This window comes from Theobroma umbraticum, unplaced genomic scaffold (genome assembly GCF_002168275.2).
Source record: "Theobroma umbraticum cultivar Fairchild unplaced genomic scaffold, ASM216827v3 scaffold_30.0, whole genome shotgun sequence".
Taxonomy (NCBI): domain Eukaryota; kingdom Viridiplantae; phylum Streptophyta; class Magnoliopsida; order Malvales; family Malvaceae; genus Theobroma; species Theobroma umbraticum.
In genome coordinates, this window is record NW_018397254.1 from 2,501,810 (window position 1) to 2,514,225 (window position 12,416).

Below are 12,416 nucleotides of genomic sequence, written 5' to 3' on the forward strand. Positions count from 1 at the left end.
GTACGGACGGACGAAGACGTGGTTCCAAACCTTGTACGGATCACATTCGAAATCATTTTATCGTGTCCGATGAGTGTCCAATTTTTGCATGCAACCGACAGAAATGTTCCGTGTCTTTCACCTCACACGCTGGCTTTGCTCCTTTTGGTGGATACCGGGCGTGGAGGTTGTCGGTAAAACCGGACAGGTGTCGTAAACTCACACTGTGGGCATACATTTTCGGTGCATCTACGTCTCTCTTCGTAGTGGAATCATATGTTTTGGCATTTATTCTCTGTATTTCTTTTTTTGGGAGGTGGCTGTTTTTTTTGTTCCTGAATTTACCAAAAGAAGAAAGAGATTAGGTTCTTCACTTGCTTAGACTTTGTCTATTTTTATAAATTTTTTGTTTTCTCATTTGCTACTATTAAAATGCTTTCAGTCTAGGGTTTTTGCTTGAGGGAGTGATAGGGACCAAATTGGTGAAGTCATTTTTCCTCTGCAAAATCTAGGGTTTCTATAAGATTTTCCATTTTCAAGATAAATTTCAAAAAAAAATTTCAACAAAATCTTGTTTTTTCTCTTCACATCAACTTGAGATTTCACATAACGGGAAAGATCCTTTTCAGGATCCTTGCTGGTAGTAATAATGTTTCTCCTAATTTGAGAAGATTATTTCAGTTATTCCCTTTCTATTTTTGGAAACCTTTTACTCATCTGGGTCTTTGTTGTTTGGTTTGTTGACAATAAAATCAAGTTTGAGTTCAGACAAACATATATATGTATATATATTTCCTAGGATTCAAGCAGTACTTACCCTTTTCTGGGTTTCTCTTCTAGAATTCATTGTTCTTTTTGTTGTAGGAGTACCACTGTGAGAAATGGTGAGAGGGAAAACTCAGATGAAGAGAATAGAAAATGCAACAAGCAGGCAAGTTACCTTTTCAAAGCGAAGAAATGGACTACTTAAAAAGGCATTTGAGCTATCAGTTCTCTGCGATGCTGAAGTTGCTCTCATCATCTTCTCTCCCAGAGGGAAGCTATATGAGTTTTCTAGTTCTAGGTGCGTTTTCTCATCTTCATTTTGCATCTTCATATACATGAAGACTAGTAATTATACGAGTAAATAAATATGCCAAGCAATTTCTTTTACCAGTACCTTTTTTTTTATATTAATTCCGTATGCAAGTCTGCAATTAATTCTGGGAGGATATGAACTAATTTTGGTGATTAAACGTGGATTATACTTAGTTATAGAGAGGCCCCGCTCTCCAACCATTTATCTAGGCAGGTACTAGAGAGTACAAGATGATCTCAGGCTTTATCTGTCCGAAGGGACTGATCTCTGATCTCTTTCTGTCTTCTTTATTTTTCTTTGGAATCGAATCTAACATAGTGATTTTGTTCTGTTGGGTTTTCCTCGTTAGTTGATGTTTCAAGTGACCTTGCAGATTTCTGCCTCTCTTCAACCAGCACGTCCTGAGAGAGAGATACCATAATCATGGTCTTAGGGTTCATTTATTGGGTAAAATATACCATGATAGTCACTAAAGTCTAGGTGTTTAGTCATATTCAAAGCAGTTTACCCTAGCTAGCTTGCTTTAAAACACTTATTCAAGTTGATGACAATTAATAAGCATGGAGCATCAATATATATGCTTATTTTATGAAAATATTTTTAGTTTGATTCTGTTGGTTTATTATCAACATTTCCTATAGGTGATAAAAATTGTTTTGAGTGTTTTTTTGAACCAGAAAAGAAAAAAAAAATTGGAACCTGGTGCCTGTTTAAGGGGGGCCTCTGAGCAAGAGTTGAGTTGGTACTTGGCCACTGGCATTTCTTGTGTATATGGTTTTTTTTTTTACCTTTTTTACATACATGTGAATTATGAGAAATAATTTGCTTTTTTCAAGGTACCCCCACTATCTTGTTTTTAGTGTTAGTGTTAATCGTGTTTGTTTTAGGACCTCATGTTTAATTCAAACAAAGATTATAGATTCTTACTCAGCTAAAAATCACTCATCTATAATTGAGGTGACACAACTACATGGATCCCTAGCAAGAGAACATCTGATAATCTCAAGGGGCATATGCCTTTTAAGACTGATATTGCGCATGGCTTCCTAGAGATAGAGATATGCCGACATCACGATAGGATTATCATCTTTGTTGAAGCCTTAATGAGGATAATTCATAGATGGTTCCTGCATTCACCATTTTACATGAAATCATTGCTCTCACAACTTGAAACTTGTCCTACATAGGCCATTCTTGATTGTTACTTAGTCTCAACTTCGAGTATTAGTTGTAGGTCGATGTAAAAGATGTATAAATTATGTGCTTTCTAAGTTGTTGTCATGTATTGAGAAAGAGTTATGTCTTTATTCCATACCCATTTTTTAAGTGTTCAAGGCATAACTGATACAAATTCACTGAGAAAAAATGAAGAGTTTGATTAACATGGTAGCTTCAAAGTGAAACAATGGTCATTAATAGTAGGCTGCAGTAGCAAAAGAATTCAAGATGCTAAGACTCTTGTTCATCTCGTAATTAAAGATTTTAAATCCTCTCACTCATCTTAGAGAAATTTTACTCAAGTTTTGAACTATTGAATTGAGATTGATGTTTAACTAAATTAAATGAGTTATAGGCTCTTCCATATCCGAGTTAGTGTAAGACTTCCTAAGATTTAGTTGACCTACAAGCTTTAGATAGCAGAGAAACTAGTTTCATGCTTCATTTTTCATGTTATTTTGTGCCTACTATAAATTTATGAAAACTAAAATATATAAGATCTAAGTAGTTTCAATGCTTAACACTTGTGATGGGAGCCTCTCCATCCACGATCATGGTGACTTTAGCAATTTATAGTTCCCATTTTATTTTGTAATTTAATGTATTATTATTCTATACATTGGTAATAGAGTTAAAAGAATTTTATAAATAAACTTATATTTTTACTATGTACTTATTTGATTAAATATGTTATTTTCATAATTCAGTGTTAATCTCATAAAAATTAACGGATACCTCATATGGATATCTATTTGTGGTCGTGGAGTTTTCATATTCTATTGAGAGAGACTAGGATGATAATTTCTATTTAGTTATTTTTAACTTAATTCAAATTTGAGACTTATAATTAATTTTGTTCTTCATATGTTAGAAATGCTTTTTCAGTTTCAAATTAACATGAATAGGAACCAGGTTCCATCATCCACTTCTATTCATCTATGTGGAGTGCTTCATACAATTCTTTTAGCATTTGGAAGCAAGATCTTTGGTTCCATGTAGAAAGCTTCAAAATTTCCACCTTCTTTGCTAACATTCACAGAATTTTTTTTTGTTTTCAAAAAAAAAAAGTCTAATATTGTTGTATAGGCATAGATTCCAGTATTGGAAATTTTAAGCACCAGTTAGGGAAATGTCCAATTTCTTCACCTTATAACATATTTCAAGTCATTTTATTAAACAGTGAGAAAGAGTGCCTTTATGGTTTGCAGTTATTAACATTGCAAAACAGGAAACATATATCTATATTCAGTAACTGATACAAGCTGCATGAGTACTCAAACAAATGGCAGGTCTGTTTTGTGATCACACATCATGATCACATATTGTACAGCATTTAATTTTATATTAGACTGATCTGATTAGTTTAGATGAAAATTTTCTTTTATATTCTGAATGCTCAAAGTAAATATTTCTGAGTATTCTCTACCTATTTTTATTTTATTCTATTTTGATTATTCAAACTTAAGATTCTTCTTTTCCTCATATGGAGAGGGCTAGTTGGAGTTAGTTTTGTCTCTGCTTATGGTTTGAAGTTCACCCAATATTAAGTTCAGTTAAGCCTCCAAACTCTAGATTTGTGAAAACTACTTTTGGTTCAATAGTTGATGAACACTTTGTCTTCTTGCCTTTCAAAAAAAAAAAAAATGGAGTCAAATCCTGAACAACACTGGTCTGAAGAAATAGAAATATATACACATAGAGCCATCATCTGGTCGTAACTAATCATTTGTTTCTTCTAAGTTCCTAAGTTCAGAGTGGTTCCACAAAACTGTTTTGCCATTCTCATGCTTGGATACTACAGTAACTGTTATAGCTGAAAGCTCAGCTAAGACCAGTATTATTACCTCTATTGATGCCTCTGCTAGACCCTAATTCCCACTATCATGTTGTTAAACCTTATTATATCTATATATACTTCATCGTGGTCATTTTCTTTTTGTATAAACAGAGAGACAAGATTCCGAAATTGAAGGAAAAGGCTAATTTGCTGATCCTTTCCATGAATGAGGTCTTGTACCCCTCATGGTAAAGGAATAAATTTGGCCAACATATGCTTAGTTTTCCCCAGCTTATGATCTTTGACTCGGCCTCAGGTAGTTTGAATGCAAAAAGCATGCAGGACTTACTTTTTGTGTTCTCTTTGTGGCCTTTGGTTGATATAGATTCAAGCCGAAGCATTTATTAGCTCTTTTTAAAGCTTATTCACTACACTAGATCATCTACCGTTGTCCAGGAGGGAGACAGTCAACTGTGTTAGCACCGAGTCTGAGGTAGATACTCAGACATCCTTTGCTTTGTTTTTTCTAAACCAAAATATTATAGTAAAATATCGAGAAACGATACAAAAGCTAAATAGTAAAATCTGATCATGTTATAAAAGATTCCAGGAAGAAAACATCTACAGAAACTAGAACATCACTGGTACAAAAGATCTAACTGCACCAACAAACCACCTAAACATGAATTCAGAATGCAGCCAACCTGAAGTCTTCCACATCTCTTGTAATTCCAGGAAGTTGTGCTGATGAGCGAAAAAAGAAAAAAGACTGGACCAGGAAGATGTGGTCCAAAAGGAATATTTGAAAGAATAGAGGATCTTAGCTGGAAAGGACGGTTTCGAAGAGAATGCAGTGTGCTTTACTCTAAGCGTGCACGATGCAGTCTATATTTCTTTCCTAAATCCAAAGTATTTAGCCCTTTTTTTAATTTTTGTTTTCGATATACTAGGATAGTAACAAGATGCTTAATTTCTAGGTAATATATTGACACTAACCTCAATACTGTTTCTTGCTTTGAAAGCTTCTTTTGCTCAGAGACGTGATTCTAGGAAGAAAAATGTGGTTGTTCCACAATTCAACTAGCGTGTGATGGATGTCTATCTTTGAAAATTGAGGAATTTTGAGCTTCTGAGAGATTCACGCCACGAATTCTGCCTCACATTTTATTATAACTTTCAATCTTGAAAGAGAGAGAATTGCTTTAATCAGCGACTGAACATTTGATCTAATTTTTTGAGCTTGAAACTGAACCAAAGCGTTGTTTGTTAGAAGTGAAACATCCGTGGAATTTGTAATCTAGTTCAGCGATACATTTCCATCAAGAATATATAGAGTTAATGAAGGAGAAACAGCGAAGTTTAACAACTAGGGTAGCATTTAGTGATTTTAATCTCTCTTTAAAACAGTTAAAATCCAAGGTTCCTATATTCAACTCATCTCCTTAGACCTTTTTGCATGTGTAAAAACAAATTGAACAGTCAAGATTTCCATCAGGGAAAGCCAGGTTCGCTAGTGTCATGTCTGATCTTTGGAAGGTCATTAATGGGTTAGCAATAGCTAGGTTGAGATGGATATAGAACGACCTGGTTGCTTAGCTGTGAGTGCGGGTGTAGTTGTGAACTGTTATGAATCCGTGACTGTTTTGCATTCATATGCTGGCGGCTTTGGAATAGCTTTTCTTGAAATGGTAATATGCCTTTCAAAAGTAAGTGTTATCGTTTCAGGGTGCTTTATCAGTACTAATGGAAATTAGATGTACACTCATTCTTGTTCATTTTCTTGTGTTGTGAGATGTCTCAGTATGAACACGACCATAGAACGGTATCAGAAAAGAGAGAAGGATTATGGAATATGTAGCAAAGCAGCATTAGAGGAAAATATGCAGGTAGCTCTAGCCACCCTTTCTTTTACTGCTTCAGCATTTTCTGGTGTTTTGAGAAATGGTCAGTTGGTATTATGTTGTTTAACTTGTTTATTTTATGTAGTCCAAGGTGAAAATGCTCCTTTCTCTTTGTGTCCAAGTGAAAATAGGATTTTTCTTTACAGGGCTGGAGAAGAACATTTGCAATCACATGTGTGGCTTATCTACATCTAGAACCACTTCCTTCCTCTCACCTAGAATGAACGTATATAAAAAGTTTTCTTTTTGCTTCCTTTGTATTCTTATTACCTAAGGGCCATTAATCATGCATTGAGATGTTCGTATCTGCAATAACTTAGAATCGCTCACGCCTCTCTTCACTTCTTCTTTACATTTTGATTTCCTTTCTCGTCTTTGGAATTTAAGGAAGTGATGAAATATGAAAATGTAAATAAAATGTTATACTAACCCTTATCTTTCATAGCTTCTGGTAGCTAAGACCTATTGAAACAATTTTATTCTCATGATGCACCTATTCATCAATGCTTGTCATTCCATATCTAATGATTGAACTTGAGCATGCAGAATGTAAAGGACGATGCTCACAGCATGGCCAAGAAGATCGAACTTCTAGAAGACTCTAAACGGTTAAATCCTTAGCTTGAAACTTGTATACAGTTGTGCCTATTACTGAATTTCCAGTTCATATTCGGTGTCTCTTTTCCTCATCTGCATTAAACTTGTATATTTTCAATGTAACAGAAAACTCTTGGGAAATGGATTGGAACCATGTTCTTTCAACGAGCTACAACTGTTAGAAAACCAGTTGGAACGAAGCTTAAGCCGAATCAGGGCCAGAAAGGTACGTCTAAATTCGCATGCATGTTCAAATATACTTCATGTCTGTCTACAAAGAATCTGCTACCGAAAAAATTTAAGACTTGATTTTGCTGCGTTCAGAATCAGTTGTTGTGGGAGCAGATTGAGAAGCTAAAGGACGAGGTGATTATATATAATTGCATTTCCCAAATGCATGCCTAACATTCCTTGGAACTTCCTTATGTAAGAATAATTTTCTGACTGCGGTTACTATCTCCATTTCCTTGTTAAACATTCAGGAGAGACGCCTTGGAGAAGAAAACGCAAAGCTGCGAGAACAGGTATATTTGTTCAGTTTGTTCTCTAATCTGACGAATGAGTGTTGGTATTAACTCGTTTCTATATTTAACAAGATTATTGTTGGCATGAATGATGATCCAGTTCACCATTTTGTTTTACGTCAGTGTGGAATGCAGCCGCGACAATCACCAGCAAGCCAAACGGATGAACTCCACCACGTACAGAGCATGGAGGTGGAGACGGAATTGTTTATAGGACCACCGGAGAGGAGGAGTACCAAAAACCCTAGTGTTAATTAGTTGATGCTTTAATTAATAAAGTGATATGAAGCTTCGAAGCTTTCGGAAGCTTCAAATCAGGTACCCTTTTCTTCCTTTTACATCTTGAGTTATGGTGACTGAATAAATTGTTAATATTTATAGTTATCCTAACGAAAAAGAAAGAAAAGGGGACACGAAATTAAGAAAATTGTGTGATTTATCTTAAGAATATCATGTATGGAAGAGTTGTATGTAATTTATCCGGAGATTATTTTTATTTGTACTATTTTACTCAAAAATTGAAAATACTCAACAAAAAGAAAAAAGTTGAGACTTTTTTAATTTTTAAAAATTAAAATTTGTTTCATATATGTCGTATTCGTTCTTTTATTTTTGTTGATTTATATAATTATGACCTGTTTTTAAGTGGTACAAGAATTCATTGATAATAAATAAACCAAGAAACAAGTGAGATGTAAACCAAAACCCTTTTATAAACCACTTCTACTATCTTATAAATGTACAATATATATTATATAGTTTATTATTCACGTTAGAGTATTATATATATATATATATATATATATATATGTGACTCACCAGATTCATTTTAGAGTATTGTCACTCTTCACTAGTTAAGGACTGTTCAGAGCGGTATGAGGACCAGGAAACTTTAGCCTAAATCAAAATTAGTGGACCATGACTGCAAAACCGATCCAATAATCATGGCCAGCCCATGACTCTCTGCCAAGGCCCTGTCGACAACTATCCATTCCCAGTGTCAACCATTCAGGTCTGCCTTAACTGGGCCTTAGCCTTTGGGGTTCCGAGTTTACTGTGCCATCGACAATTTATTTCTTCGTCTTTAAATATTTATTTTTTTTCCAATTTTTATGAAAATAAATATAAAAATCTTAAATTTATATGTTTTATATAAAAACAAAGTAGGAATTCAAATTTGAAATATTAGGAAGCATTTAATCATAATTCAAGTGATGTCATGTTCTATATTCTCGTAAACAGTTTTCAAGCATGACGCAAGTATGCATGAAAAGATCGTTCAATCTATTTACGTAATACTAATTTTGAGAAAAGAAAATGAAAAATAAAGTTGATGCAGATTTCAATAATTTAGAACAATTGCTTGTACTGTTGGGTAACTATTGATACGTGTTCAACTTGAAGTGCGTAGGTGAGAAGTCAAGAAAATTTAGCAGTAGCAGCCAAGCGATGGCTGCAGATATTTTCAAAATACTAGCACTATATTTTCTCAAATCTTACCAATATTTATCAACCATTTTTTTCCAAGTCAACTATATTTGCTCTTCTGCTCGCTTAAGTTGGTCCAGAGGTTATTCTAGCATCAGTTAATAGCCTTTTGTCTTTTTTAATAATGAAAAAGTTTACTTATTTGCAATGGAATCCCAAACATAAGGTTTTATTTTTTTTATAGATTTTAACTTTTGATTTTTTAAATAATGGAATAAGGGTTTAAATTGGGATCTGGAAAATAAATAAAAAACCTTTTGACCATAAATTAAATTGTTTTTATTTTTTTATATCCAGTGCTGTATAAGAAAAAATAAATAAAATTATTAAAACTCGAATATCTAATCCTTATCCGGACATGTCGAACTCATTTCATTTGATATGTGGGCGGTCTTATTGATCAAGCTGCCACGCTACAAAAACAATTTCTATAACATTATAACCTCATTGATCAAGCGGAACCCATACCAATATAATGTATGGAGACCTCCACTAAAACTAATTAACGGTGATTTAAGTTGGATTCTGACTCTTGTCGTGACCATAATCATTCCACTTGTACCAGAACTTTGAGTCTGAAAAGATAAAATCAACAGTGGTGTTGACGATGAATGTATATAGCCACACACATTGATGCTTAAAAGGCTAAACCCTGAAAAGAGGTTTGGGTACTAATAACAGGGGCCCAAGGTACCCTTCAATCATGTATTTTGCCATTTATTATGAATCTGGCCACAAATCTATTTGTTTCTCTATATGCATGTGATTAATATGCAGAAAATCGATCTATCCCTCTCAGTTCTCAACAACAGAACAAAAGATATAGAATATCTTTCTATCATTCAATTCTTCCCTTCTCAGCCACGGATCCTGTCCACAATTTAGAACGAGGCTTCTGCCGACGAGAAGTAGGGCCAATTACATCTATTGCATTCAGTCTGTTTAATTTGTCCCAATTATGACTGTTTTTTCTCTTAGGGAAACTCCCCAGTCTGTTTAAATAACTCCCCGTCCCAGCTATTTATTCAGTGACTGAGAGATTGCATTCATGCCAGGCCACAGAAACTACAACTCCGCCATGAACGGTATTTTTCTTAGCTGTTGGCAATCAAAATCAATGATGCTATGAGAAAATCTCTTTTAATAGTTTTAACTATTCATATTAGTACTATTAGTTTATTAGCTAAAGTGTTAGGGTCCCAATGGAGAGTCGTGAATTTCACATCAATACGATTATATGTTTTCAACAAATAGAGCCATAAATTTCACATATATCATGATCTCAGAGGAGAGTCATGAATCTCACATTAATTATGGTATTAGGGTGAGACTAGACATTTAAGGGTTTACATCATCCTTAACTTATGAGGTCATTTTTGTGAGAGAAAATTGTAAAATCGACGAGTCAAAGATGACAATACCTTGTCGATTGGTGTAGATAGTCATAGTCGTAGTTATAGTGAATGTTGAGTCAGTGGGCTCGTGGGAATGATAGTCGTACCTGTGGTGAACTTTGAGACAATGGGCTCATGGGAGAAGTTGTCACGCTGTTGGAGCAAGCAGTTATGTTAGTCCCACATTGAAGCAATTGTATGCTCTCATATTGAGGGAGGAATGCTTGAATCTCACATCAGTTATGGTACTAAAGAGGAACATGAAATCTCACATTGGTCATACGTTCATACATTATCTTCAATCTGTGAGGTCCTTTTTGTGCGACACGCAGACAATGAACCCTTGTTAGAGTGAGGAAAATAGACTATTGTTAGAGTGCGAAAGATATCACGGTGAGAATAAACTCTAGTTGGAGTGTAGAAGATATCACGATTCCAAGAAAGAGTCATGTGAATCTCACATCAAAGTTGGAGTGGAGAGAATGGACTTTTGTTGAAGTGGGGAGATTCCAACGGCGAGTTATGTGAATTTTATATCAAAGCGATTGTATATATTTTTAATTATATTTTTTTAACTTTTTATAACATTTTTATAAATTTGACTACACTATATAAATTTTTAGTATTACAAAGAAAATGAAATATAGAGATTGCATAGCGCAGACTGTATATTATTATTGTTACTAAATATGAAAAAGGAAAAATTAAAAGTTTAAATAATTATATTTTTAATATTTCATTACTCAAAAAGATATGTTACCCAACGAAGTATAGTCAAAACCTAATTTTGTTGTAGTGCAACGGGTAGAGCTATAAATCTCACATCAAAGAAGGATGCCATGGTCCCAAACGGGAGTTATGAATCTCACATTAGTTGTGGTACTAAAATAAGATTGAGCATTTAAGAGTTCACACCATCTTCAATTTGTGAGACAAAATTTTGAGTTCAATGGACTAAAAAAGATAACACCTCATAAATCATTAATGACGGTCGGTATCAGAGTTGATTTTGAGCTAGACTAGTGATGTGCTATTGATGACAATAGACCTTTGTTAGAGTGGAGAAAATGTCACACTCCCAATAAGGGTATAGTGAAATTAGGCATATGAATTCTGTCAGTAATGATGGTGAACCCTTATAGGAGTGGGAAGAACGTGAAGCTCGCGAGGACTAGAGTAAGATTGGGCATATGAATCCCACATCAATTTTGATACAAAAGTGAGATGTGATACCATATCAACTGTGATATTAAAATGAAATTAAATATTTAAGAATTCACATTATTTTCAATTAATAAAATCTTTTTTCTAATTGGAGGGAATGAATTAATCTCCACGAAAGAGTTACAAAAATATAAAAGCATCCCTCCACCAAAGAAAAACCCAATGCCTATAAAATCTGTATTGCCTACACCGGTTCAATCAAAACAGCATAATAGACTCAATCAATCTCAAAGCATTATATGAAATTCAACATAATTAAAACACACAGGATCTCACGTCGCAATTCAACAACTTCAAGTTTCTTTTGTCACCTCGAAAATCGAACAAGCACCATTAAAATAAAACGTTGACAAACAAAAGGGGAGAGAGAGAGTGTGTGTGTGGCAGCAGATGCATGAACAATTATAAGCGAAAACAATTTCCAAGTATAATTACTAAATTTCATATCAACTTTTCTGGGTTACGATACTTAACATTTGTAAATCGAATGAATGGCAAAAAAGAAAGTTATTCAACCCGTAAACATGTACATAGAAATCTGTTGCCTGTTTTAATCATGTCTCTTATAGAATGAGGAATGCAGCATCACGATTCACGAGTAAGAAAGCTGTTTGGCTTTTTATTGGTCTATTTTTACCTAATCGGTGGAAGAAGATAAGGGAGATTCTGAAATTAGGTAGAGTAGGTCTCGTTACAGAATTTACGATGTGAATTTATTATTATTATTTTTTAAAAAAATTTTAGTATGAAACAAAAAAGTTTGGATGCATATTCGAAAGTAATTTTCATACTGTGGAATTCAAAATTTTGACTTTTAGCAAATGGTATGACTTAAGAGTTTACGTGCATGTAGTTTATTATATCTTTTAATTAATATTTGTGCATGTTTCCAATTAATATAAATATAAATTAAATTTATTAATTAATGAATTTGTTTCATCAATAAAATTCATATTCAGATAATACATTAAATATAAATTTAAAAATTATATAAATAAATCACTTTTATTTCAATTTTATGAAAATTAAAGAACCTTACGCAAATAAAAGGAAATTATTTAAACCTGTAATTAAGGCGTGAACTACGTCTCTTATCTAGCCAAATAAAGACATGTCCTTGGTTCAAAATTTCACTAGTTCAAACTTCATTCTCAAACGCGGTTGATGAAAAAAACCCCAAAACAAAAAGGTCAGTGACGAGCTAGGATTTTAGGTTTGAAAGAGAAAAATAAAAAA

The 12,416-nt window shown here is 33.7% G+C and overlaps 1 protein-coding gene across 3 annotated transcripts; it reads left to right on the forward strand.

The window, feature by feature from the left end:
* The first annotated feature begins 295 nt into the window (after positions 1 to 295).
* Positions 296 to 7,664, forward strand: LOC110410226 (agamous-like MADS-box protein AGL19). Of its 3 annotated transcripts, none has more exons than XM_021419851.2 (8): positions 296 to 344; positions 844 to 1,042; positions 5,854 to 5,938; positions 6,500 to 6,561; positions 6,677 to 6,776; positions 6,875 to 6,916; positions 7,033 to 7,074; positions 7,198 to 7,664. In XM_021419851.2, the coding sequence occupies exons 2-8, from the start codon at positions 861 to 863 to the stop codon at positions 7,330 to 7,332; spliced, it is 648 nt and encodes a 215-aa protein (XP_021275526.1). In that variant the 5' UTR covers positions 296 to 344; positions 844 to 860; the 3' UTR covers positions 7,333 to 7,664. The 3 variants fall into 3 exon arrangements, with proteins under 3 accessions (XP_021275526.1, XP_021275535.1, XP_021275518.1); XM_021419843.1 differs by lacking the exon at positions 296 to 344 and adding an exon at positions 365 to 619; XM_021419860.1 differs by lacking the exon at positions 296 to 344 and having other exon boundaries at positions 360 to 1,042; positions 7,175 to 7,664.
* Positions 7,665 to 12,416: the final 4,752 nt, after the last annotated feature.

What these genes read in the sequence shown, in the direction of transcription:
- LOC110410226 (XM_021419851.2), top strand. Translation starts at nt 861, where the DNA reads ATGGTGAGAGGGAAAACTCAGATGAAGAGAATAGAAAATGCAACAAGC. An exon ending in TATGAGTTTTCTAGTTCTAG is followed by an intron (nt 1,043 to 5,853) that starts GTGCGTTTTCTC and finishes GAGATGTCTCAG; the next exon opens with TATGAACACGACCATAGAAC. An exon ending in CATTAGAGGAAAATATGCAG is followed by an intron (nt 5,939 to 6,499) that starts GTAGCTCTAGCC and finishes TTGAGCATGCAG; the next exon opens with AATGTAAAGGACGATGCTCA.